The 27,858-nt window shown below is 32.8% G+C and overlaps 1 protein-coding gene across 1 annotated transcript; it reads left to right on the top strand.

Moving 5' to 3' along the window:
* Nucleotides 1–386: 386 nt before the first annotated feature.
* On the top strand, nucleotides 387–19,019 carry LOTGIDRAFT_173543 (hypothetical protein; the record flags this gene model as incomplete). Its single annotated transcript, XM_009051298.1, has 22 exons — nucleotides 387–1,404; nucleotides 1,897–1,948; nucleotides 2,346–2,458; nucleotides 3,081–3,284; nucleotides 3,721–3,847; nucleotides 4,371–4,546; nucleotides 4,836–5,068; nucleotides 10,158–10,281; nucleotides 10,657–10,795; nucleotides 11,115–11,290; nucleotides 11,659–11,868; nucleotides 12,145–12,346; nucleotides 12,857–12,912; nucleotides 14,264–14,506; nucleotides 14,941–15,055; nucleotides 15,360–15,578; nucleotides 15,955–16,084; nucleotides 16,686–16,833; nucleotides 17,472–17,547; nucleotides 18,222–18,363; nucleotides 18,696–18,834; nucleotides 18,988–19,019. The coding sequence occupies 22 exons, from the start codon at nucleotides 387–389 to the stop codon at nucleotides 19,017–19,019; spliced, it is 4,074 nt and encodes a 1,357-aa protein (XP_009049546.1).
* Between the last annotated feature and the right edge of the window lie 8,839 nt (nucleotides 19,020–27,858).

Here is a 27,858-nt window from a genome sequence, read left to right as displayed (position 1 = left end):
GGTGTATCTAGAACTACAGGTATATTTCTGGTAAAGAATTTAAGAAATTTGGAGAGAAAATAGTTACGTTATGGAAATTATCTGCCAAGTTTGATATAAACATCATTTATAGAGATAAACAAACTTTGATAACTACTAATTCCACTTTCTAAACATACTTCAACATCTTGTGTTTCTGTTAATATATTGGCTTGATTTGAAGGAATTATCAGTTCTATTGAAGTGTTTTTTATATCTAGTTTCTGTTTTGATGAAATAAAATTGAATCATACTTTTTGGAATTAGCAGACATTGATAAATGATTTTGTTTGTGTATCAGTTTTGATTATTTGATATCTGAGTGAATATTTAAAATAATCGCAAGATAAACCTCAAAAACTGCCAAGATGAGTATGGTATTCTGGTTGTTGAAGCACAAGTGTCCCCATCACGATGGACCAGAAGGGGAACCTCATCAGTGCCCCTTTCAGGACCTGGAGATGATGGAGGGGCAGGAGAATGTAGTGGCAGGAGTTCGTGCTGCAGCCGCTACCTTTGATAGCGGGGAACAATTTCAAAATAGACGTAAATCATCAGTCAAGTCAGATATTCTAGAACAGTTTAAGATTCCTCCAGCAGCGCCGTTAGTTTCCAAAAGTCTGGTTTCCAAATTCTTGTCTGATCGTAACGAGAAGAAGAAACCCAGGAGAAGATTCTCTGATGCTTCTACTGAAGATGAGCTGGATGTTGGATACTCCATGGAAACAAGTAGCGTAGCGAGCGAAACTGAAACTCTCGTTACCACGGTTGATTATAAACGTCATCGTGAGGAAGTCAGTTCCGAGATTTCCATAGATACTGGAAACGAATCGTTGTTGAGCGATTTTGAGGAATGTGAATTGACAACGATCCCCGAATCAGACATAGAATGTCCTGATGATGAGCGCGAAGCTGTGGTTAGTGATTTTGATATCCTCAGCGTGGACGAATCAACCCAGCAAGTAGACCTTGAGGACACCATTACTGAAAGCTCTGTGAACATTTTGGAAGCAGATACTCAGGAACTAGATGCAGAAATAGCCCAGATCCGATCAGAAATTCAGGAAAAAGTGGAATCGTCATTTAATTTCACACAATTAGAAGATCCCCCTCCAGCAGAAGAAGTGTCGTCTGAACATGTTTTGAGTCTTGAAGAAGTTTTGACGGCTGTTAAAAACGAGATTGTTGCTAGTGATGGGTCGTCTGTTTCTAGGTTGAAGGATGGTGATGAGCTGGAACCAGGTAAGAAATTCAAGACCGCTTATAAAGATGGTGTCGCCACCTTGTCTATTAAAGACCTTGACCTTGAAGATGGAGGTTATTATACCTGCGTTGCTAAGAACGAACTTGGTGACATTAAAACTAGCGCTGATCTCAAGATAGAAGGTAGGAATTGTGTTTGGGTTTCTATGATAATGCTATAATAATTGTTGGGGCAATCTTTTTCTGAAATAGCCTTATAGTACTGTTCTGTTATTAGTGGAACTGTACTGAATATTACTTGTTAATGCTTGATTTGGGGTTCCCAAGATCTATTGTTGTGCATAATTGATCTTGTATTGCAAATATTTCAGATATGTATGTTTGTAAGCCAAAATGCCTCGTTCCAAATTTGACAAAAATTGATATATGATTGATATATCTCCTCTTTTAAACCTATAGTAAAGGTGCCTACCATTTTAAGTCCATCGAAAGCATGAAAGGCATAACTGACTTTAAAAACAAATGAATGTTTGCTTATAGCAAAAAGACCTTAGTTACGGCCCTTGTTGAATTCCAGATAAGATTTTAGTCTAGGTAATGTTCCAGTGCAATTCTAAATTATTAACTTCCATGTTTTTTTGCTTTTTAATTAATGATTTATGTTAATTATTGTAGAGGTTAGACATAGACGTAAGAAGAAGGAGGGAGAAACAGCCTCGAAATTACGGTAGGTTGCAAATACAATTACTATACTTTACGTTTACATATTAGCTTGAAGTTAACTTAAATGTTTTTGAGCCCTAAAAAGACTAAAATAAGTCCTATTGCAGGTGTCAGGGCAATTATTGTTAAGAAATTGCACATTGATCTTTGTATTCAACTTCTTGTCACCTAATCATCCTAGAGACAACAAACTCTTATTAACAATTCAGCTACCTCAATGTTATAATGTCCCATGATTGATGTGATAAATTAATATACTTCTCTGAGTGACACCGTTAATTGACTATAAACAATTACTGCTTTATCTAAAAATGTGATATCTAGACGATGGTTTTCTCATCTTTATCAAACTAATAGTAACATATTTTAGAACTAAAGAGATTATTGAATTTATATTTCAGAACCAGAAAACAATCACTAGATACAGGCGACAGTGAAATATCTCCAGAATTTATCCTGCCATTGTTAGATCAGGTTAAACAAGTTGGTGATTATATCGAACTTACTGTCACAGGTAATAGTTTTACTTTATTTACTGCTTCCCTAGACCTTATTCATGAGTCGGCCATATTGAATCCAGAACGAGGCTCATAACGCAAACAAACAAAGGTAACGTTGTGTCACTGAAGTAAAATCACCGCCTTGAATTTCTTTCAGTTCTGTTTTATTTCTTTTCAAAATTCTTCTGCTTTCATTTGCATGACCCTGAATCTAAAAATGACAAATGTTGTTGTTGTTTACAAATGTTATTTGAAAGTCAGACTTGAATGAATGAAATGTTTATTTTGGTATTTTTATTCTAAAACAGCAGTAAGAATTTATCATTTTGACATGTACAATTGGAAGAAATCCAAACCAGTTAAAAAAAACTATTACTACAGGTTCCTCATTTAGAAACAGTTGGAAATTTTTTATCTCAAATAAACACAAAGTTTGGTTTTTTCTGAGACAAAAATTCTTTCGAAAATTCTGTAAAGACTTTTACGGGTTGCATTTTTATGTCAGTCAGTTGAATTATATATATAACCTTTTAATAACCCAGCTGTACAAAGAGAGTATACCCACACAGTTCAATGTCAAAACAGCATCCCTGGCAGATAACATGTTGCAATTTTTGATTTAAATTTAAATTCCAGTGAGAGGTCGACCTGATCCTGAAGTTGTCTGGTACCATGGAGATATCAAACTGATACCATCTGAGAGAATTAATATCAAGGAATCTAAATCTGTATATAGACTGATAATACAGGATGCTCTGACTACCGATTCTGGTGAATATAGATGTCAAGCCACGAACCAACATGGACAGTCATCTTCATCTTGTGAACTCAAGGTCAAAGGTTAGTATAGTAGTGGTCTTAGATAGAGTTATGTCCCTTCAAAAACATTTTTCAAATTTGACACTAATCATCTGGATTATCTAAGTTCCAAAGTTAAACTCACTGACGCAAGCTATCTAGACTAGGAACGCAAGTGCAATGGTTTAAAGATCTTAAATAGAGTTTCTTCCCTTCATCGGCATTTTTTAATTTGGTATAAATAGCCTTGATAAAACTAACGTCTCCAGCAACCCACATTCTCAGAGTGTTTAACTTGTGAGCTCAAGATCAACATTGATCTTAAATGGAGTTATGTCCCTTAATAAGAATTTTCATATTTGTTACAAAATGCCTTCTTACTTCTACCATCAACAAGTCTAACAGTCAAATAATAACATTTGGAATTATTGATTAAACAAGTGATATATGGTTTTAAATGAATTCTTTGAACTTTCAGAAAAAATACCAGCTGGTTGTATGGCGCCAGAATTTACCCAGAAACTAGTGAATATGACGATCACGGAGGGAAGTCGAGCCAGACTAGAATGTATGGTGTCAGGATCACCAACACCTCAAATAGAATGGTCAGTATTTGTTAGTTACAGGATTTTATATCCGAGCTCTTGTCATTATTTTTATTATTGCAACTAGAGTCATTCTCAAGCAGGTAACCCTGAGTACAAATTGATCCCTTGCTGAAGAATGATTCTATCAGCTTCAGAAATACACTCTGACCCTTTTTCACAAAAACATGAATAGATGAATCAGAATTGAAGGAAATGCAGTAATCTGATTGGCTGATAACATAAGACTGAAAATAAAATTGAAAGTAGTTCTCAACCAATCAAGTAACTGGATCACTTGAGCTCTGTGAAATTAGCGCTCGTCTATTGATGTAATGCGCTCCTGAATCGACCAGAATTGATGCTGGTGTGGTTTTGGTCCCCTGACCCTTGAATTTCTTATCATTTTACATAGAGAAAGAATTACCTGTGCCCATCTTGACAATTCTATGGCTACCTCGCCTAACGACTCTTAGAAACGCGTCTGTTTTAATGCTGGTATATATTTTATTGCCATACTTACCATGTTTTTATCTAATTATAGGTATAAAGATCGTAAGCGAATAGACTCAGATAGAAGATGTAGAATGAAGATGGAGGACGATGGATTCTGTGTTCTCTCTATACAGGAAGCTATGATTGATGATTCAGGATCGTTTATGTGCAGAGCTATCAATGAGGCAGGCACAGCTTCTACAGAGGCTATAATCAGAATACAGAGTAAGTGTTGGCCAGTCAATAATGGAGCAATGTGATTAAATAGATCACAATTTTGTTTCACAGATATTTTTAGTCCTCCATTGTAATCTAACAAGTTTTCTACCATAGTCTTGTTCTTATGACATTGCTTTATATTAATCAAAGCGTGTCATGTAGGACCCATTTCTTGATAATAATGATGACCTGTGTGATAATGAAACTCTTAAGTAGAGAATATGACAACCTCTTTGAGTATATCAAACCTCACATAACCAATATTGTTTAATTATTTCCTGTATTTTTATTACAGAAATGAAAATGGAGCCATCTCACGGAGAAGATGCTGAAGACCTGGTTGATGCCCCAATGATGAAATATAAATTTCAGACACCACCAGACTTTACAGTACAGTTGAGAAATAAATCGGTACCGGAAGGTTCCTACGTTAAATTGTCCTGTTCCGTCCTGGGAATACCTGAACCGTCTATTCGCTGGTTTAAACATGGTGAAGAGATCACTAAAGACAAACACTACAGTGTTAGGGTAGGTTTAATTTCTTTATTATCTACTCAATATAAATCATTTTCTCAATTAGACCAATCATTTGCTGAAAAATATGACATAAAACAGAATTTATTTCATAAATACTTATATCACATTTCAAGTATTGCATGGAAGGGTAATTTATTTACATCCAAGGATCATTTATAACATAAACACAGTCAATCTGCTTTATATGTGGAAGGATTAAGGAAGAAAATGTATACTGAAGCTAAAATACAGCTCTTGTTTATGCGTGTTAAGGAAAACTAGTGTCCCTGATTCCATTTCGATAAGCAAAACTTTTTTAGCTGTGATCAGCTGTGTTTATTTACTCATCCGATTAACAGTAAGAAAATATTGATGAAATATTGTTACTGGATTTGTTTACTCTCGTTTTCTCTTCCTATATATTCATTGGTTTCGATTTATCTCAAATAAATCTAATACCATATTACAGCATAGATACCAATGTTTGACTAGACTAGTACAAAAACTTCTACTGTAACACAATTCTAATAATTATAGAATATACATGCTGAAATTCTCATGTATGATATTTAGAACTTGATAAAGCTATAAGATTTGAACGACATATAGAAGCAAGGAGCACATATATAACACAAGACAATAATTATGGGATAAAACACATTTCTTTAAAGATGGGTTCCCTTATTTTCTTGGAACTTGGAAAAATACCAGTTTGTCTCAAATGTTCATAATTAGCTAAATTAGAAAAGAATTACCAGCAGAATTCCAATGAGTGAAGGATCATGAAAGGTCAAAAAGTCTTCTTTTGTTTATCCAGACTGTACAAACATGAGCATTTATGATATGATTAAGAATACATGATAATTCATTACACCAATTCATCAAATAGTTTGCTTAATTTGACACTAAAAAAATTAAGGAAACCCATCTTTAATACATGAGTACATAACGTTTGAAAGCTACCTTTACAAAAGATGAAAATCTTCCAAAAAAATATATCCATCAAATTGTATAATAATAGACACATCAGATTTGGAACATTTGACTGAAGTACAAAGAGTGTTTGAGATAAAAGTATCCATGAGAAAACTTATAAAAACATGACATTTCAAATATAAACACCAAATGTATAAAACTTTGGCAGAAATTCAAGAGAATCAGATTGAACATATATTAGAAGTAAGTCATCTCCTGTATGTAAGGTGTAGTGCTAGAGAGGTATTTACCACCAGTAGCGAACACACCATAACACTTCTACCTGTCTGCTCTCTGATATTTACACCATATATCTCCTTGACAACCATCCCATAATCAAAACATGACACTTCATTCTGAAAGGCACCTTTATCATATAAAAAGACTAGTTGATCTGTACTAGTTATTTGAATGTAGTCTTGGACAGCTGGTGATCACCTGTGTGTCTACTAATATTCAATTAGTGAACTGAGACTCACTTCACTAAGTTTGGATAAACTAGTTGATTCCCTGGATTAATATTTCATTTGAACTTAAATTTTTGGTGAAATATTTGGACCACGCCCTTTATTGAATCTGGGATAAATATGGAGGTGCTGACCTATCAGGAGCCGATTTCGGTAGGAAATCTTTCTCTTTTTTCTCACATCTGTTCATGGCATCTTTATCGATTTTGGACGTTTGTCAATTATTGGGCAATCCTTCAACCTTTGGTTATAATTCCTGAAAAAAATCACTCATATACATTATATACCATCTTAGATAAGACTGCATATCTTACACAGATTCGACCTCTTCGTTCAGCAAAACTGGATTAGATTTTAAATCTGAGGAAGATTTCGTGTAACTATTATAATTTTGTCAATCTATGTGTTCAAAATTATTAGTCTTGGAAAGAAAGAGTCTTTTTTTTTGTTCTGTTTAGATTGATTGAGAATTGCACCTTGCCAATCTGTATTAATTTGAGGAACAAACATAAAAATAAAACTTGATTTACCATTCGCTTTATGGATAATGTACCAAATTCTTGTATGAATGACCTTCATTTCAGAAATGTAAAGTTCATTATCTTTTAAACATAGTATGATCATTGATTCGCTACTTACCAATTTAATATCAATTGACTGAATTTCTACCAATTCTGCCATTTTAAGTTAGAACCTAGAAAATTATCATAACATTTGATTCACATTTCGTTCACAAATTGATAAGCACGATTTAATGAAACTGGTATCACATCTGAGAATTGCCAGGAATAAGTTTACCAATTCTGCCATTCTGTACTATACCAGGTTAATCAACCCTAAGATATCACCTTGAAACCACTTTATAAAACAAATAATAGCGATTACGTTTTTATCTACCTAATTATTAGTATGTATATGATGTAATTGATATGCATAATTGTCTAGAGTTAGAATCCCAGCTGTAAGTTATAGAAAAGTAATTTACCACCAGTAGATACTTTATTTAATTATTATACTGATTAGTTTACCTTGTGATAATATTTCATACAGACCATATTTCATATAGTACATATCTATAGTACCTATCTAAAACTAGTAAGATAATTACTGATATTTCATTACTTACCTATCTAGAATTAGAATTCTTTTGATAAACCAAAACATGAACTCAGAGTTTCACGCTATGCAATCTTCAGACAACTGCCTGCATCCCTACTGAAGTTGGACAAGTAGGATATACAACTCAAATTCATTTTCATATTCTAATATGGCACAGAACAGTAGGATATTAAACTCTATTTCATTTCATTAGTCTAATAAAGTACATAACAGTAGGATATAAAACTCTATTTCATTTCATTAGTCCCATACGGTACAGAACAGTAGGATATTAAACTCTATTTCATTTCATTAGTCTAATAAAGTACATAACAGTAGGATATAAAACTCTATTTCATTTCATTAGTCCCATACGGTACAGAACAGTAGGATATTAAACTCTATTTCATTTCATTAGTCTAATAAGGTACAGAACAGTAAGATATAAAACTACATTTCATTTCATTAGTCCAATAAGATACAGAACAGTAGGATATTAAACTCTATTTCATTTCATTAGTCCAATAAGGTACAGAACAGTGGGATATAAACTATATTTCATTTCATTAGTCCAATAAGATACAGAACAGTGGGATATAAACTATATTTCATTTCATAAGTCCAATATGGTACAGAACAGTAGGATATAAACTATATTTCATTTGATAAGTCCAATAAGATACAGAACAGTAGGATATAAACTATATTTCATTTGATTAGTCCAATAGGATACAGAACAGTAGGATATAAACTATATTTCATTTGATTAGTCCAATAAGATACATAATAGTGGGATATAAAACTAAAAAAATATATGTACAGAACACATTTAGGATACATAACAGTAGGATGTAAAACTCTATTTCATTTCATTGAATAAAGAGCAGGGGAATTTAAAATTCTCTTGTAAAAATTATTTTAAAGTTAGGTTATGTTGATTATAATTCTGGTCTATATATTGAACTGTATATACAGTCAGGTATGATAAGGTACCGAGTAAAAACTGGTCTGTAACCAGGTGGGAGGAATCAAGTTTCAGGTTTTTACCTTTACCATTTACCTGGCACTATGACCTACTTCCTGGTTATCTTTATTCTATAATATTAGAGCTTGGTGGACGGAGTTGAAAATCAACACCAGATTGGCTCATAAAATTATCAACCATAAAATACAAAACAGATCTTTTTCCAGATTCAGTTATCTGCTTTAAACATGTCTAAATTCACTCCTAAATTTTCTAGTTGATTTTCTTAACACCCAATAAACAAACTGTCATCACTTCCAACAGCAGTTTATTGTATGCAATTGTATACAAACCAGTTGTCAGGTTTTCATTCTAAACAGTGCTACAGATATCAGAAGCTAAGATCTATCACCTTGAAAACTGGATCATTAGATGAATATATGACTTCAACTGTTATTTTTGAACACCTGTTTTATAAACATCCAAACATTACAGCAAGTACCTTCCTCAAAACAACATATGTTATACAAAGTTATACAAAGTTATATATAAACATATTTTCTATAATATAACCAATTGCCTTTAGTACCAAGTGACTTATACAAGTAGCAAGTTTTTTTTAGGATAGGGGCACTTGAGTAACAGAAATTTTCTAGAACTTTTCTGGGCTTTAGTACTGTGTGACTTGTACAAGTAGGAACCTTTTTTTATGTTCAGTAACAGGAATTTTCTGCAAGTTTTTGTAAGCTGAAAGCTAGTAGATGAATGAATTGTCAAAACTAAACAATAATCTTGGTATCACCTCCAGACATTTGTACTTGATGACTTACATAAGTACTCAGTAGACCCATTCAAATCATGTTAAAATTCCGGAAGTTACCTTTTAAGACTTTAAACGGAAACTTTTAGTGAACTAACGGTATATGAAAACATGTATATTAAGCAGGTTTCAGAATTATGAAATGATTTTAGGATGTTTTCATAGCTTAGCATTTGATAGAGAAAAAAGAAGATAAACTTTAATTGTTGTCAGAACTGTAAGATTAGGGTACTGCAGGAAATGTTCTGAGATTTTGATATTTGAAAGGAAAGTTTTCAAGATCTGAATATAAAAAGCAAGGCACATTTTATCAAAATTATCTTGATGCTTGGTACAAGAATAATATGAGTGTACATCCAGACTATTAGAAGGGCCTCTCCTCTTCCTAAAAAAATAGCGAATTTGTCCAAACTATAGAAACAGATTTAAAATCCTACTACATACAATACAATGAACACAGTAAACATACAAACTTGTTAAAATTGTCCAAAAAAAAATTGGAAAAATTGGAAAAACTTTTCCCATGTCTTTTTATTAAATGATTTTATATTTTTTGTCGGAGACCTAATTTCATAAAGAATTGGGCATAAGAATTGGTTTGATTCTTTATCTTGTTAAACTACGAAGAGAAGAATAAAACTCATAAGTATTAAAATAAAACCTTTATCTTTGTGTTGTCCTTATGCAATTATTCTATTATTGTCAGGGAATATAATGATATTTTGTAGCAAATAGTCAGTAATCATTAGTTTAATTCTCCATCTTGTCTGTTTACAGAATAACTATGGTTTACTGTCACTGGAGATACAACAGGCATCAATCCAGGATATTGGATCCTATACCTGTGAAGCTAGAAACAGTGAGGGAACAGTTACCTGTAACGCCTATCTTGATGTTGAATGTGAGTAGTCTACCTTTGTTTATTTACATGCCCAAAATACACCTAACTTTGGCAAATTATGATTATAGGAATTGATCAGGTAAATGTTGTTTATATAAGATGACTGGAAGTTGCTTGTATTTCATTACCCAGGATCTTTCTATGAATAATTATTTTTACTCTTAAAAGAAATGTCAGGGTGTATAGCATCTCATTGGATCCAACATGGCCGACATGAGGGTAACCGCCATATCAATAATTTGACCACATACTAGCAACTGACTGTAACTGACTAGATGATGGGCACAACCACTGAAATCAACAACCTGTATCAATGTTGTGTATTTAACAATTGAAAAATTCAGTAGCTCTTAGATTCCATGTTTTATGTTTTAGGTCTAGATGAAGAGGTGACAGAACTAGACTTTGCCCGCCCCAAGTTCCTGACACCACTACAAGATATCAGTGTAGTGGAAGGAGAAGAAGTAGTATTTGAATGTGTTGCTGTGGGTAAACCAATGCCCAAATTCAAATGGTAAATTTCTGAAAGTTTCTTGTGTTCTGAAAGAAAGATTTTTAATTTTTAGAAAGATTGAAATCTCTGAAAGATTTCTTGATTAAATTTCTTAAAGTTTCTAGGCTCCATCTGAAAAAAAAAAAAACTCTTTATAGGCCAAAAATTATAACAGAACTCTAAAGGGATTCTGGTAGCACTAAGGCTAGGTAGACACTAAGCACTAATAAAACTTTAATATCCATTTGGAGTCACCCCCGCTCCCTCTCCTCCCTTCCTCCTTGTTCTCTCTAGTACATGATTTTCTATGTTTGTTATATACTATAACTTCTCATTACAGGCAAAAAGATATGATAGAGCTAACAGATTCCTCTAGAATAACGGTAATAGCTGAACGTGATGGTACTGCTAAACTGATTATAAAGAAAGCTAAACGATCTGATGCTGGTCTGTTCTACTGTATTGCCTATAGTAAATCTGGAAGATGTAAATGTTCAGCTACACTCAGAGTCAAAGGTGAGGAAGAAATACAAACTTCTGAATGAAATATTCTATGAAACCTTATTGAAATGACATGTGAAAAGAAATAAATCTTTTGTTTTTTCGTAAAAAAGATTTTCCTCTAAAAAAGTTCAACATTACTCTAACATTGTTATTAAGATATACTTCTTTCAGTCCTGCAACAGGGACACAAAACTTATATTGAAATGTATTGGATTGTTGTGACAAGAAACTCATTTTGTGTTGAAATTTCAATCTAAATTCTCCAAAATATGGGTTTCATTTTCAATTTTCTTCAATTCACAATCATAAGCTCTCAAAATATCGGTTTCATTTTCAATTCATTTTTTCACAAGCCCTCAAAATATTAATTTTATTTTTAGCTGCAGCCAGATCACCTCCTCGCGAGAAACAGAAACGTGACGAACATCTCCAGAAGGTTTGGGCAGAACGTATTTACGACGCTCCCGAACAGCTGACAGAACCGGGCAAACCACCGAACTTCACTTTACAATTACAACACACTGTAGAATTGTGGGAAGGAGAGAAACTAAAATTAGATTGTTCTGTCGATGGTCTTCCTCCACCAATGGGTAGGTTGTCTTATTTATTGATTCTTTCAAAAGATGTTGAAATTGGTCTGAACTGCAAAAACATTGCCGTTGCACTATTGCAGAAGAAACAAGCTAGCTGGCTATCATTTGGTCTACAATAAATGGCAAAAAGCAAAATAAGAGAATTTCGATTTTTATTGGGAAAGTAAAAGTAGAAATACTACTCAAGAAATAAATGACAAAAGATTTGACAGACATGTGTCAGTCTTGTAATTGTGTGACGCTCTATCAATAATCTGTTTCCTCATTTTTCAGTCACATGGCACAAGGGCTATCGCGATCTGTCTTACGGCAGTCGTCACCGTATTATGATGTTAGGTTTGATGCATACATTTGAGATACAGTCTGTGATGTTGACTGATTCAGGAGAGTATATTGTCCGAGCTACCAATGTATTTGGTATTATAGAGACTTCATGTAAGGTCGTAGTTAAACCAAGACCTGAAGGCATGGAAGGGTATGTTCATTTTTTATTTCTCATCTCAATATTGGCTTAGTCACAATTAAAAGTCAAAACCATGTACTAATGATCTGAACTTCAAAACGAAACCTGAAATCCAAAATAACATATTGGCAATATATTGGTTGCAGCAAATGAACTATTCATATGAGGATAAGTCATAAGATAAGATACTAGAGTATAATTGAGAATATTATAAACTATATACACCTTCTGATCCTCCAGTTAATCTGGAAACTCTCTGTCACTGTAACCTGCCTGGACAAAATAAAGATATCAACAAAACCTCATGAACATTTTTTTTATAAGTTACTATAAGCAATGCATATATTTTATAATTGCGAGTACAATACGCACCACTTTCTAAACCTCCTCAGTCATGAGTTACTATTTATAATACATATACTGTATATTTGCGAGTATAATACGCACCCTTTCCTAACTTCAATTTGTATATGACTGGTGAAATCAAAAACTGTGGCATAATTTCATATGAATGTATTTCAGTGATGTCCATCCATTAGTCAGTGAACCAGAATTTGGACCAACCAGAAAGAGAGCTGGTAAGTCGAATCATTATTATTATTATTATCTATCATTATTTTATGATGTCACATTTAAATTTTGGTCATGCATTGAAATATTGAATTGTAATAATTTTGTTTTTATGGTTCTAGATGGACGAACACCCATTGGTAGGAATTTCACATTTTTTTATTTGATTCTTACTCTTGCTCTGACACCATAGCAATCACTAATTGTGTGTGGTTACGATTAATGGTAGTAAGTTTCGAACGCAACTCTCAAGCTACTGAGCTGTAAGATATATTAGGTGCTCATAACCACTTTCATTATTCACAACCATACACAACTGGTAATCACTGTGGTGTTAGGGCATCGTTAACTCTTGCTCTGATTAAAACCTTGCTGGTTTTTAATGCTTTCGTTGCTTATACTAAGGAAGAATTTTTCTAATTCTGGAGGATTCAGCTAATATGGCAGCTACTTAGCATTTTCTTTTATTTTTCATATAGCTTGGAAACTCAAACATATTTCTTGCTCTCTTTATGCTTTTACTGCAATCCATCAGATTCTTATCTTCGTATCTGTTTTGTTTAAGAGAAATAACATTTATTGCTTATTTGTATATTAAATTATCACCCTTAATATTATTTGAAGTGTAAACTTTTACCTTAGGCTTACTATATCTATAGCTTGGTTTTGGTTCTATCAGCAGAGTAATATATTATTTTCAGATGCAATTGAACCAAATTCAATGTCGCTCTTCAATATACTTTTGTCATTCTGCTACAATTTTTACAGCAAAACTCAACTAATAATATGCTTTAATTTGCTATTTTTATTAAATTGTTTTTAAGAATTTTTACTCATACTATAACTATTTTATTAAAACTTGAAATTATGAACATCATCAGATTTACAGTCTATTGTCTAGACACCTTATTCTAGCCATTGTATATTTATAACTACTTGTATATTATTTCAACTTGAATTGAGAAGATTGGCAGGAAAGATTTGAAGTCTATTGCAGGCCCATAGCTAGAAAACTTTAGATGACTTAAATGTTTTGTTGAGTCGCTATAGTTGAGCACCCTTAAACAAATGTGGCCCCCCTGAGACTCTGGACTAGCTACGGGTCTGGTCTATTATTTAGGTGGCTTATTCTAGTCATTTTAAATGTATATTTGATTGTAATATTTGTTAAGAAAGTTTTATTAGAAACAGTTTCATTAATTAGGGTTTATTGTTATGTTTTGTAGTGCCAGATACTTTCCTTATTGTTCAGGAACTGTAGGCTAATAGAGTGACAAGTTGATGGTCCATCCATTACAGTTCTATGATCTTTGACAATTATTTTTCTGTTCTGAATTTTTATTTAAAATTTATTTTCAGCTCCATTCTTTATCAAGCACCTGCCACGTAATATAGATGTAATGGAGGGAATGAATGTTAGATTGGACTGTATATTAAAAGATGGACAGGAACGAATTACTTGGCATCTACAAGACAGTAAAAAAGAGAAAGCGAAACTAGAAGATGAAGGTTTTGAAGGAGATTATGTGCCGATGACAGATAAACCTTCAGATAAACCTATCATTAAACTCAAACCTAAAGATGTTGATCAACCTAAAGAAGGTAAAGATCCTTACTAATGGCTACATGTCTCAATTAGATATGTATAGGCCATATACATACTATACCCTATGCATGAACCCTGATAAGTTTTCAAAAGAAAATGGAAAGTTCATTTTGCTGATTGTACTAGAAGAAATAGTAGCAATATGGTAGAATATTGAAGATGTTTTCAATGTTATGATATCTGCTGAGGCAATAAGGACTACTGTTGAGTATTTATAACTGAGTTGGTTTAATCATCATACCCGATACATAGTTAATATACAGATGATCTGCCAAGCTGGTGACTAGAGTTGAGGTGAAGAGGAAAACAAGCGACTTCTCTCAGGAGCATGCGTAATGTGGTAGACATGATTTTTATGACGTTACATTTAAGATGGTGATACAAGTAATTATTCACAGCTAATTATACATTTCTCACTGTTTTATTTCAGAAGACATGGTAGCCCCGTATTTTATTCGTAAGCCAGAAGATCTCTACCTAACCCTAGGTAGTGAGGCCATATTGGAATGTGAAGTGGGAGGAAACCCCACCCCTACTCTAGCTTGGTGAGTCAATACATCAATTCCAATTGACTTGACTCAAATTCCATTCTCAACAGATATGAACTAATAGTCTTTAGTTTTGCAAACTTGCTTATAATAGCTGTGTCAGGGAGTCAAGTTCATGTGCTCGTTCACCTTCAGAATCAGTTACTGGAATCCAGTCCACACATCTTTTAGGTAAAAGACAACTTTAATGATGCATTGCTGTGTTTTTCTTATGAGCAAAACCTTTTTTCATATGTCCAAAAAAAGTATTCAAAAATAGGACACATAACTCCATTTCATTGTTATGTACTTTCTATTGCAGGTCTAAGGCTGGTAAAGTAATAAAAAATAGCGATTCCCTTAAACTAATATCCAAGGGAGGTAAACATCAGCTCCGTATCGCTGAAATAATTAAACCAGACGAAGGTAAATATTCTGTCAACATCTCGTCCCCAGCTGGAGCTGATTCCTGCTTCGCCAGATTAGATATTGAAATCGAGAAACCAGTTACGCCTAAGGTTGAGAGAAGAGCCAAATCAAAGTAAGTCTTTTGGTCCTAGATTTCTGGAAATCCTGATTTAGATTTAATCAAGATAATTGCTTCAATCAAATATCTCGTCCAAAACTTGAATTTGACATCAATAAATGATTGACTAATCAGAGGAAAATACAGTTGAAATCATTCTAAATTTAAATTTTGTAATTAAGACCCCAGGAGTGGGCTGGCATTTCAGTATTTAGTTTCACCCCCAATTCTGTTAGCAAGGAACATGAATCTCGATTGAGGGACCCCAAATGAGTATCACTGAAACTTTGTATCCACAAGAGCAATGTTTAGATTTTGACTATCTATTTTAGTATTCTGAATTTAATTCACAATTTCACTTGAAATTTGCATAATCATTTTCTGTTTTCAGGAAAACTCTACCCACAACTTTTACCAAGCCCTTAGAAGAGGAGGTGACAGCTGTAAAGGGAGATAATCTAGAATTAGTTTGTAAAATTGAAGGAGCTTTAAAAATTGTCTGGGAGAAGGATGGTAAACAGGTAATTACAGATTAGATTTTCAACAATTGAAGCCATCTTGAACTTTTCGTGTGTTTTTTCTCAAGAAGTGGCCAGGCTATCTTTTGACAGTTAGAAATATAAGGACATTATGACAGCTTATACTGCTGTCCTGTCAAAATGCACCTATAATTATTTGCTCAATTGAGTGCAGGAAAACAGATGGTTATTTCATTGAAGATATTTGGACTGTTAGAAATGAATAGTCATTAAGCTTATGCTGTTGTCCAGGCCCGTAGCTAGCCCAGGGTCGGGCAAATTTTTTAGAAGGGCTCAACTATAGCGATTCAACATGTCATTTAAGTCATTTAAATTTTTCAGGGGGGGGAGGGGCAAAATTTTCTTAAGAGGGGCCTGGCCCCCCTCTCTACCTCGAGCTACGGGTCTGCTGTTGTTCTGGCAGAGATTTCATGTCATTGCCCAATTTCAGTAAGCAGTAGCAGAAAACAAGGAAATAAAAAACCCAGGTCCTTATAATCTGAACCGCAAAACTAAACTTGAAATTTAAAATACCAGTTTGACGAAACATTGGTTACAGCTAATGAACTATTTATACACTCAGTTAATTTTATTTCTTCAACAGATAACTAGAGATGTTTGGTCTGATGAAAATGGAACTCAAACACTACGTCTGAATAATATTAGTGATAAACACAGTGGATTATATGCCTGTGTTGCCACATTCCCTGATAAAATTATCATTAAAACAAGATCCTGGGTGAATGTCACAGGTAATATAACTTTAAGGAGAGGGTACTAAAGACGAAAGCCTGTTCCCTAATCCTATTATGTCAATAAATATTGTTTATACAAAAAAAAACAATTCTACAATAAGTTGGCAATGTTATTATCAAAATAAGAATCTTAGATCTACTGAAGTCTTGTCCTTTCCCTGATCTTAAAAATTCTCTTCGAAAGAATTAATGATGTGTCTGTCCCAAATATAATTCAAAACCGTACAGCCTTGTGGTTGCAACCATGGTTATTTTGGACGTATTTGACAGTCGTGTCTGACTGGAGCTCCAAATTGACTTCTTGAAGCTTTAGAATAACAGTTTTTGAATTTCAGTTCATAATGAAAATGTCACCTAATTAAATATCAGATTCTTGAAAATTTTAGATTAGGTTTTAGAATATAAAGTTGATTTTAGTATTTCACCAATTCGATGACTGAAACATTAAAATCAGTTTCATTTCAATCTACATAACACAGATCTATGAGAATCATCAGCAGCCATCAGTGTACCTGGTGTTTATAAAATATCCTAACAGTACTAGTACCCTGTTTGTGAAGATTTTAACGAGATTACAACTATAAATATTCTAGTGTTATAGATGATTGTTTTATTTTCTTGTTATTTTATTTCAGACAAACCTCAACCTTCAAAAACATCATCTAAATCTCCGTCTCCTTCTTCACCGAAAACTCAATCTGATGATGGAAAGTAAGTGACATTTTGTATTATTCAAATAGAAAAACATTTATTTTTTTTTATTAAACACGGACCTTTTGGAATTTTAACTTGTGAATACTGTAATATGATTGGTTAATAAAAGTAAATCTAAGATAAGTTTAATTTTTTGACCAATCAGAATGTTATAATCATGTTTAGTTAAGTTTTGTGAAATATCTATGATAATCAAACCAGACTGTCTGGTACAATTCTGAGTCTGAAATGGAGAGTTGAGAAACTCAGTCGTATCATTCCACCATGTGTTCCTATATATCATATCTTTCATCCAACAATAAGAACATAATAGATTATTAGAGGGATTGTGAAGAGGTTTTCTAAAAATTTTATGACGTCACTATCGCAAAGGTCCTTGGGTATCAATTTCAGCTTGTGCGTTAGTGTCACATAAAACGCTTACTTTTGGTGGAATTGCAGGGATCACAGACTTCAGGCTGAAAATTGGAATTTGTTCAAATTAATGATATAAGAATTTCCAATACACATAAAAGATTCGAATCCCTTTCCAATCCCTATCTATTATGTTCTTATTGATGAAAGATATGATATATAGGTAATAGTACCATGATTGTATTATCTTACAACGTGTACGACTAATAGATGACACCACTACAACCATAAATATTATAACTCTTGTCTCCTTTCAGCTTTAAACCTGAATTCCAATCCGAATTACAAGATCTAGTCTGTCGTGATGGTGACACAGCCTCATTTCAATGTAAGGTCAAAGGTGAACCACGCCCCCAGGTCACATGGTTACGAGATGGTGAAGAACTTCTTGATGGACAGGTAATATTTAAGTGAAATTGATTTTAAAATGGGAATTTTCATGTGGTTTATTTTGTTTAGCGTGATACCTTTTATATTCCAGATTGAACAATTTCATCTTAATTGATTAACAGTTGAATATTCAAATAACTTTCTAGCATCTTTCTGTATTTTCTTAAAATCTAAATGCTGTTTATTTCGAATTATGGTCAGAATAAAGTAAATAAAAACTTTGTTTTGGATAAATTTGAATGAATAATTTCGAAATTATCATGATGAGCGCAGATTTGTATTTAAATAAAATTTTAAACATGATATTTCGCCTTTCTTATAACAGATTTCGGTAATTTCAGGTTTACCAAATAAGCACAATAGGAGACAATTGTCAGCTACAGATAACCGAAGTTTTCCCCGAGGATGAGGGAGTTTATTCCTGTCGTGCCGTCAACTCACAAGGGGAGACAACCCAGTCCTGTAAATTAATAGTCGAAGGTAAGAGTTGTTATGCACAGTTTTAATAATCATTGAATGGCTCGGTACCTTCATTGCTGGTTTGAGAACATTGAATGGGTTTCGTTCATTCCTCAGGTCTGTTGTCAAAAACATTGTTACATTATGATGTTTAATATTGTATCAAATTTTTAGAAATTATTTATGTAGAAAATCGTAAAAAATGAAGTTTTTGACATCAGGCCCTAGCTTTGCATTGGTTCAGTCTTTTGGCTATTCCTGTCTAGCATTATTGCTTTGGTAAACAGACAACATGAAGTTTTAGTGCAAACGACATATTTTGAAGATTTTTTTTCTGTTGATTAATGTTTTCTTTAAGAATATACACAAATACACAAACTGTAATATACATGCATATATACATTCATATACCTAGAAATAATAAAACAGAACCAAAAAAAACAGGTTGTTGTTACTCAGAGTTTCACAACTGACCTATATGATTCAGCCTGCGTCCCTATTGAAGTTAGACACAAAGAACTTATTCTCATGTCTACACTTCTTTCATTTACCTATATAACTTTAGATACATTGTATTACAAAAATATATACAACATGATATACCAGTGTCCTGTTTTACAAAAATACTTATAATTTACCTTTCTTATTGTAAGATTTTTTTTGTGAAACTGTTCCCATGACTGTTCATTTGGCTCTATTTGCCAGACTTGACCGGCAGGGCCAGTTTTTATTTAAAAATCAACAGTCCTGAGAACATATTTAACAGAAAACACAATACAAACCAACTTTGATGCTTTAATTTTTTATTAACATTTTGCTTAATTTTTCAAGCTTAAATTTTTTTACTAATTTGGTTGCTATATTCAGACAGAATTATTAAATTTAGTAGGTTTTGAACACAGGAAAGATTTTGGAAAACAGTAAAGTTCTTGATTCTTGTTGATTAGTCCAAAATTTACATAAATTTAGAAAGATTATTAGAAAATTAAAAAAAAATTGAAGTTTTGGAAAGCATAAGTATTTTTTATGAATATTCTAAAAGTTTTGAAATAACATAGAAAAAGAACTGTGACTTTTATAACAGATTTATTACTGTATTTCCTATCATCTAAATTATGTCTAAATAAGGTATTAATATTCGATTAAGGCCAGGAAATGTCTGAATATAGCAAGTTGTTTTCTACTATTTGCTATAACATTCTGTTTTCATGTAACAGTCTTTGGTCCCTTTATCATAATTCTCATGTTGTTTCAGTTATATCATGATATATTCATTTATTCATTCATTCATTCATTCATTCATTTATTCATGATAGAGGCTTTCAACATCAGAGATACTGATTTGATCTTTTATGCCAGCAATGTCTAACTACAGTTGACAATTTTGATGAATTATTGAACTCTTTTTGGTACTAACAATGATCAGTTTCTTTTGAAATGAACCAGTTTTTAATTTTTGGGAGTGCCACACAATCATCAGATGATGCTTTGAAACAATCCCTGCCAGATTCCAGAATGTCTTTAGATCAGATCATCCTGGTGCCATTTATAAAATATCATCTTGTGATTTAGATTAAATTCAAAACAAGCCTGGCAACAAAATTATAAAACAACAGATCAGAATCAAACTAACAGAGCTACAACGTTTCTCTTGAGAAGCTCAAACTAGAAAAATATTAATAACTGAATAAATCATGTATAACTGAAATACACCCTCAGATACGAGAATACAGAGTTTATTTTCCACCCTTTTTAGATGCCAATTCATCAGTCGATCCAGCTTCCATTGTATCTTCTAGCAATGGTAAGCTTTCAGTCATTTTCTGCTTGTCTGGCTTCTCGCTGGTCTGATTGATGTTTCTTGAAGTTAGATCTATATTTTCTGTATCTGTCGTTTATTTTGTAGATTTGTCCTTAGATTATCAAAGACCCTGGCCCCTCTTCTATATAACAAATCTTCTGATAATATTTGTTGTTGTACATTTTAGATCTCATTGAAATTTAATATTTAAATATTTTTTTAAACAATGACAACTCCCAAATTCTACAAAGATCAATTTAAAGAAAAAACAACAACAGTGTAAAACTGAAAACACCATTTTAAAATTGTACCTACTGTAATCTGAAGTCTTGTTGACGATTTCATTTTGAAATATAAAATATGCCCATATTGTCTGTAGTATACCCCATAGTACCTAGTTTTCTAGTGTGTTTTATTTCAGAATTATGTTTTCAGCTTCCCTTTAGCCTGTTGTCTTCCTCATTTTATTTTTTGTTTATTTTATTTTCGTGTATATTTTGTTTTCAGCTGTGATATATTGTCTTGATTCTATTATAATCACATCATCATTTCATTTCAATATTCATACCACCATTACTCTTCAGTTATCAATATAAAATATCATTTCAGTGCCGTGGGTTTGACATTTCATTTCATTTCAATATGCACCACGCCATCATAAATCATTTCTCTTCAGTTATCAATATAAGAATTTCATTTCAATGTCATGGGTTTAAATAGCTACAGTTAAAACCAGGTATTGTATCATATCATTAAAATGATCTGATCATCAACTGAATTCTGTATTAATGTTCATGTTACTGCTGTAAACCACATTATTTAATACTATGATTTAGAAATCATCTCTGATATATTTTTATTCTTAACTAAGAAAAGAAGAGTAAGATAGTGAAATAAGAAAACCCATCTTTGAAGAGTTTATATTATATATATTATCAATTATCAGTGGTAGTGTATCTATGTTGTATTCAGAGTCAGGATATTGGTCTCTAATCCAGTTAAATATCTGGTCATTCTCAGACTAATCTCCCTCACTGACCAGGTCAACGGTGGCCGAAATACCCTGGTTGTTGGGTTTATTAGTAGAGCAATAGGTTAATATCTAAATACCAGTCTCTGATAGTCGTTGTCAGGGGCTGGTAAAAACTTATAAAAGTAATTGAAAAAATTGGGGAGAGGGGTGACACAAGGGCCCACCCCCCATAAACGTCATTGGCCATAGACTAGCACTCTGAGTCCAGGGCAATTATTTTGAGGGGAATTTTTCATTCAGATTATTTTTGACTTTTTAACTTTGAAAATGATAGTGATATACAAATGGATAAAGTAGGAATTGCAAACTCTTTGCCTGTTTTAAACTAATCAGGAATATGTATTCTTATTGCTTTCATGTTACTGCTTCATTTTGTATAAGTTTCCTGAAAAGTTAACAAAAAATCAGAGAGAAGCTGCAACAAGCTATGGCTGGTGTAGCCTGAAAATTAAGATGTTAAGATGCTTCTCAATTGCCTTAAAATCTTTGAAACTGAAAATCATGTAATAAAGCAAAATGAATGAAAGTTTCTCAGGCAGTAATTATAAAATATCTACTCTATTATCACCAATAAAACTAAACGCCAGACAAATTTTCAGGTCAGGTAAAAGTTTAATAAGTTTATTATTATTATATTTTTCACTGTCTGTACGATTCTTTCATCAGGTAGACAATAGTTGAAAAACAAGTCGTAAAGTGGGGGCAAGTAACTCTATACCCAGGTTTCAATCTTTTGATACAGTTTATGGCTTTCAAGGTTATTTTATTGCTCCGAGGTCGTCCATGCTCATTAACTTTAATAGGAGGTTAACACTACAATTTCACACTAAGACAGTTTAAATAGAAAATGATACAGCCCCAAATAAAAACAAGATCCCTTTTCATGTCAGTTTACATCTTGTGATCAATTTATCTCATGGTTTTAGGTTTTTTGAAATTATATTTTATGGTACATTCATTGGAAATTAGACTCACAGATAATAATTGTTATTTTGCTCTGTACTTTAAAAACATAGATTGTACCTGAAAATAAATCAAGATGTATTAAAAATAGAATATTTCACACCTAGAAATAGTTTAATGTAACTCTGAAGTCACGATGTAGCTATTTTGGTTAATATTTTTGAAAGCCTGTGGGTATGATACTCAAGTCTTAGGAATTTTAATCAAGATAATTATAAAATAGAATATTTTAATCTATTATGATCTATACAGGTATTACAGGTAGATATCAAATATAATCACTGTTGTTAAAACCTCAAAAACAAGTCTCCAAAACCAACATGTTTACAGCAATTTATCTGTAAATTTTAAACCACTGGCATTCACAGGAGTGTTTCGGGGACAATAAAAGTTTATCAAGTTTATGACCTCACAACAGACACCATTGTTAAGTATGAATGGAGATTTTAATTAAATCGGCTATCTAATATCTAGAATATTTATAAGGCTGTAAAATAAGTAAGGTTTGAAATGGTCCCCTTGCTGCACTCCAACTGTTTTCTACATATTTCATTGTTCTAAGCTTGTCAAACAATTTCAAGATAATACCTTTAGATTTTTCAATCTGGTTTCCCTATTGTCAGTGATGCAGGTCAGAGAGGCTGACCAGACTGTCTAGTTGTTCAGTTGTTAAGGACAATAAACCAAGGTCCAGTGTGTTACAGGCTGTGCATGTTAAAGATCCCTTGACAGTTGGAAATCGAAAAAGAGTAGGCTAATGCCGCTATCCTGGCGAAGTTTCCTACATTGCACACTGCATGGTGTTGCCCGTCTTCATTAGCCCAAGTAAAACTCCATTCACTTCACATTTTTGTCAGACAATCAGTCTGCTCTAGTCTAACCTGAAAGTCAACTAGCATAGTCATAGCTAAAATATTTCAACAATTTACATAAACATTGTAACATTTTATCAATAACATATTTAACAATGCTTTTGAAATTGAAAGTAAACAAACAGACTGGGTGAAAAGGGTTTGTCGCCAAAAGTTCAAAGATAAGAGATTTTTATTTCAATTTTTACTACGGATTACAAAAGATTAAGAGTAGCATTATTTTGATGATATTTTCATCCAACTGGTTTGGTTAAGTTATTGTTATTTGTAAAGTTTAAAATGGTTATTTCGGAGCATAAAGGGACAGGTTCATTACAGAAAAACACAAGGGAATATATTAAGGTATAACACACTTCTTTAATTTCAGTTCAGCAGGGATTGATTGATTCATTGACAGTGTCTTCGTACAAAATCAAAATGATATAGATTTTAATACGTTTTTGGCACCTCCAGAATGAGTTCTCTGGGCCTTTAATTCTTCAAATTTTCTTAGTATAAAATCTGAGCCTCAGTACCAATTCATTCCTGATGATAGGGTTGCTGGCAAGACAAGGCATGTTCACTCATTTAGATCATTTAATGCTGTGATCAGGTTTTTCAACTAGCCATCCTTGTCAGAGAAGAGCTGTCTGTTAATATAAGATTGCCAGTGGAGTCCCCATGAAGTAACATGGCTAAAATCGTTAGACTTGATGTAACAAAAGTTTAAATTTTAATTGGTCTATGGATCAATGTTAGAATAATATTTATTTAAGGGTTAAATAGGGGCTATAAATTTCACAGCATCAAAGAGATGTGTGACATTATATCAGGTAATTATTGGATAAAATTGTCATCTGAGACAGGCTATGTTATTGGATTATTTGACAGCAGTCAGTCAATACTAATTTTAATTGCCAGTGTAATTTGGAAAGGGGATGGACTGGTGTACAGAGTTAAAGGGAACAGAAAAGGACCCGACTTGTTGTGAAAGGTTATATTTGTTTAAAGGATCAAGAAACTTGTTTACATTGGCTGAACAATCCCTTTACGATGGCCACCCTTAGTCACAACCCAGACCAATCAAGTCTAGCCTTTGATCTGGACGCTGTAAAATACATAAAGTTATCATTCAATTGAAAGTAGTGTGGGGGCTGGACTGGATTTATCTTTGTAGTGATAAGTTTTAATAATTTGAATGGACATGGACAGTTTTCACGTTGTTTATGGTAAAATTATCTTTCATTTTTTCCTTTCAACTTTTTTTACTTCGTTAATTTTTTCTTTTCAAACTAGAATAGTATTTGTCTCTCATTTTGGTATTTACCTACTTTTTCTGTGGTCATGATGGACGGTCAGTTATGAGCATTGTTCTGGTCTCTTATTTTATTTGAACAGCCTATTCTGTTAGTTTCATCTTTATAAATTATTAATATTTAATGGTTAACCATATCTTTCCTCTGTTTAACTTTTTACTTTCCATGATAGATAAGCATTGTATATCAGATTTTCTTTTTGAAGTATATAATTTACTTTCATCTTTGTTATTGGTAAACTATTTCGTTTTCAATTATCAAAGTGTTTGGAGAATGAAGGGATAGCATTGACATATATATACCAATTAAAACTGCAGGACCCTCAAAATTTCTATCTTTCTTCTCAATCAGTGCACACTCTCTTGTCATTATTGATACAGATTTTTTGTGATTGACCTGAATTATTAGATCTCCCCACAGCCATAATAACCAGTTTATAACATAAAAATAATATTAATGTCAGTTTTGACATGACATCCTAATAAAAAATATATTAATTTGAATTTAATTAGGTGATCATAAAAAAAAAATGGTGCACGGCTTAATAACTGACACTTGAAACTGTCCATCATGTGGTCAATTTATAAAAAACAAGAAATTGTATTAAATTAAGTGTGTATTGGTGGCCAGAGTGTCTATCAACTTGGCAAGGGACATGGTCACACTGGGTAAACTGTCCTAGGTTAAAGATAGAGTCCCTGTTATTCTTATTTCACGATTCAACTTTATAAGATAGGCTGGATAAGATAGCCTTCTCTACTTTTATTTCATAATTCAAATCTACCAAGATTTCTGAAATTATTTTCATTTCTGTGTGATATTTCAATTTCTGATTAACAGACCTACAGTACTGATTTAGATTAGAACTACCAGTGATATTATTGTGATAGACATCTAGATTTAACATTGCCAAATAAAATAAGAACATGGACAAATTGAGCAAAATGGTAGATTTAAAAATATTTATCTTCAGAATATCAAGCTATTACGAACTTATACCTTGACTGTAATCACGACCAATCTTGTATCTCAGAAGTTTGTAAATACAGCGTATTCATTGGATTGTTCATTATCGAGTCGTCAACATAAAGTTTGTAAACAATAAGCCGTAAGGTTTACAGTCTGTCTGTTGAGCACGATTATTAGCTATATTCGCTGGTGTACAATCCAATCAAATCGCTTAATCAAGCTGTATTTTGTAATATAATGTATAGTGATACAATAGTTCGTAATAGCTTGACATTGCGAAGATGGGATACACCTTTTATATTTTGCTCACTATAAATAATTTTCTATTGAAAGTGGCAGTCCAACTTTAAGATTAAAGCCTAATTTATTGCCAAAATAAAAAAACGTGCCAGAACATTAGTGGTCATTGAGGGGTAAAATGAGATTTGTTGTCCACTCAGTTAAAGATTGTATGTGGTCACCTAGTGTTAGATATAGTTGAAGTGTGTTATCTCAGGTTTAACATGGACTTGTTACAATTAACAGGGATACTGAAGTTAATTTACTATAAGGTACAGTTTATGACATCTATACAGAAAACACTGGCCAAGAACTGGCACAAGCATATTCATTCAGTACAAGCAAGCTCAGAAATTTTCAAGCTTAATCATTCTTGTACGTAGTTCGATCTGAAAAGAATAATAATTGGCACATTCTACCAAAAGTTCCGTGCTTGCAGTTGTCCCCCCATTGATTCTGTCTGCCCCCTATTTGTACCCCAGTCTGGGGAGGCTGGCACCGCCAAGGCATACTTGCTAGTTCTTGAACTCAAGGTTATTCTTGATTAATGTTGCTCTGAAAGCGTGTTTCTCAAAACTGTTGTAGTATTTTCTAGTCATGTCTGTTTGACACTCACTTCTGGCTGAGCTTTTCTGTTGTATTGAGAAGGTATCAGCCATTTCTCAGTTCAAAATCAGTCTTTGGTTGGGATAATAAACTGAGGCCTTGTGTGTGGGTATAAGCTATATTGAAATAGAGAACGCTAATGCTGCAATCGTAGCAATCTGTCCTGCTTAGTGTATGGTATTAGATGGTGATTAGATGGTGATTAGACGGTGATGAGAACGTAGTCTCATAAAAGCACTGGCCAAGGTCACAAAGTAAAGACTCACCCTACAAACAATGTGCCAAAGTTTGGAAATATTAGAATGTTAATTATGCTTGGCTAAGATTAAAATAACATCATTTCTCATGGTTAAATTTCTGAAAATATAAGAATTAGTCTCCTTCTGTAAAGTTAATAAAAACTGATGATAAATTCTATAATATGAGGAACAGAAAAATCATTTCATTATTCACATATTCTAGTTTAATGTAGTTTTAATTCTCATGCTTCTGAAGTTTTACCAAGATTGACAAAATAACCTACTTAATTTTGAGCTTATTGACTCAGCTTTGTTAAAATAACTTAAAATGATAAAGTCTACAAGGGCCAATAAAAACTAGGTCCATTGTTTCAATCTGAACTAGTAGGTAATTACTTAACAATAGGTATACCAACTTTAATATACCTGCTTTAAAGATAGATGTTCCCTTACATGATAAAACTAAGCTGTCTGTATATACTGAAGGGATTTAAAGGGGTATCAACCTTTAATAATGGTATGTTATGACAAGCTATCTAAACACTGTATAGTGATATATATGATATAACAGTGTATTGTAATTTACAAGTTCACAAGTTTTTAATGTGTTCACATCTACTGTCTGCTGTTTGGATTTTTAGTTTGGAAATTAGCTTTAATTTAGAATTAGGTGAGAATATATTTTGTAGACTATCATGCTTGTTCATGTTTTTTTGTTGTGACTTTGGGAGGGCTAAATAGGTGCAAATATCAGTCCACTGGACTATTTCAGTCTGAACCCTCTCCCACCGTTTGAGACTTTCTTACACGGAAATCAAAGAGGGCATTGGCGCTCAAAATACACCACGTTGAAAATCTAAGGTTTAAAGTTTATTAACATTCTGTGTTGAGATTGGGGTGAAAAAGAGTGAATAAAGTGAAAGAAATTAGGAAAAACTGAGAAATGAAGAAAAATCGCGTTTTGTCTCTTACCTTTGAACTTGGACAC

The sequence above is a fragment of the Lottia gigantea genome (assembly GCF_000327385.1).
Source record: "Lottia gigantea unplaced genomic scaffold LOTGIsca_163, whole genome shotgun sequence".
Lineage (NCBI taxonomy): Eukaryota > Metazoa > Mollusca > Gastropoda > Lottiidae > Lottia > Lottia gigantea.
Note: the sequence above shows the minus strand (reverse complement) of the source record. Positions and strands in the feature narration are given on the sequence as shown.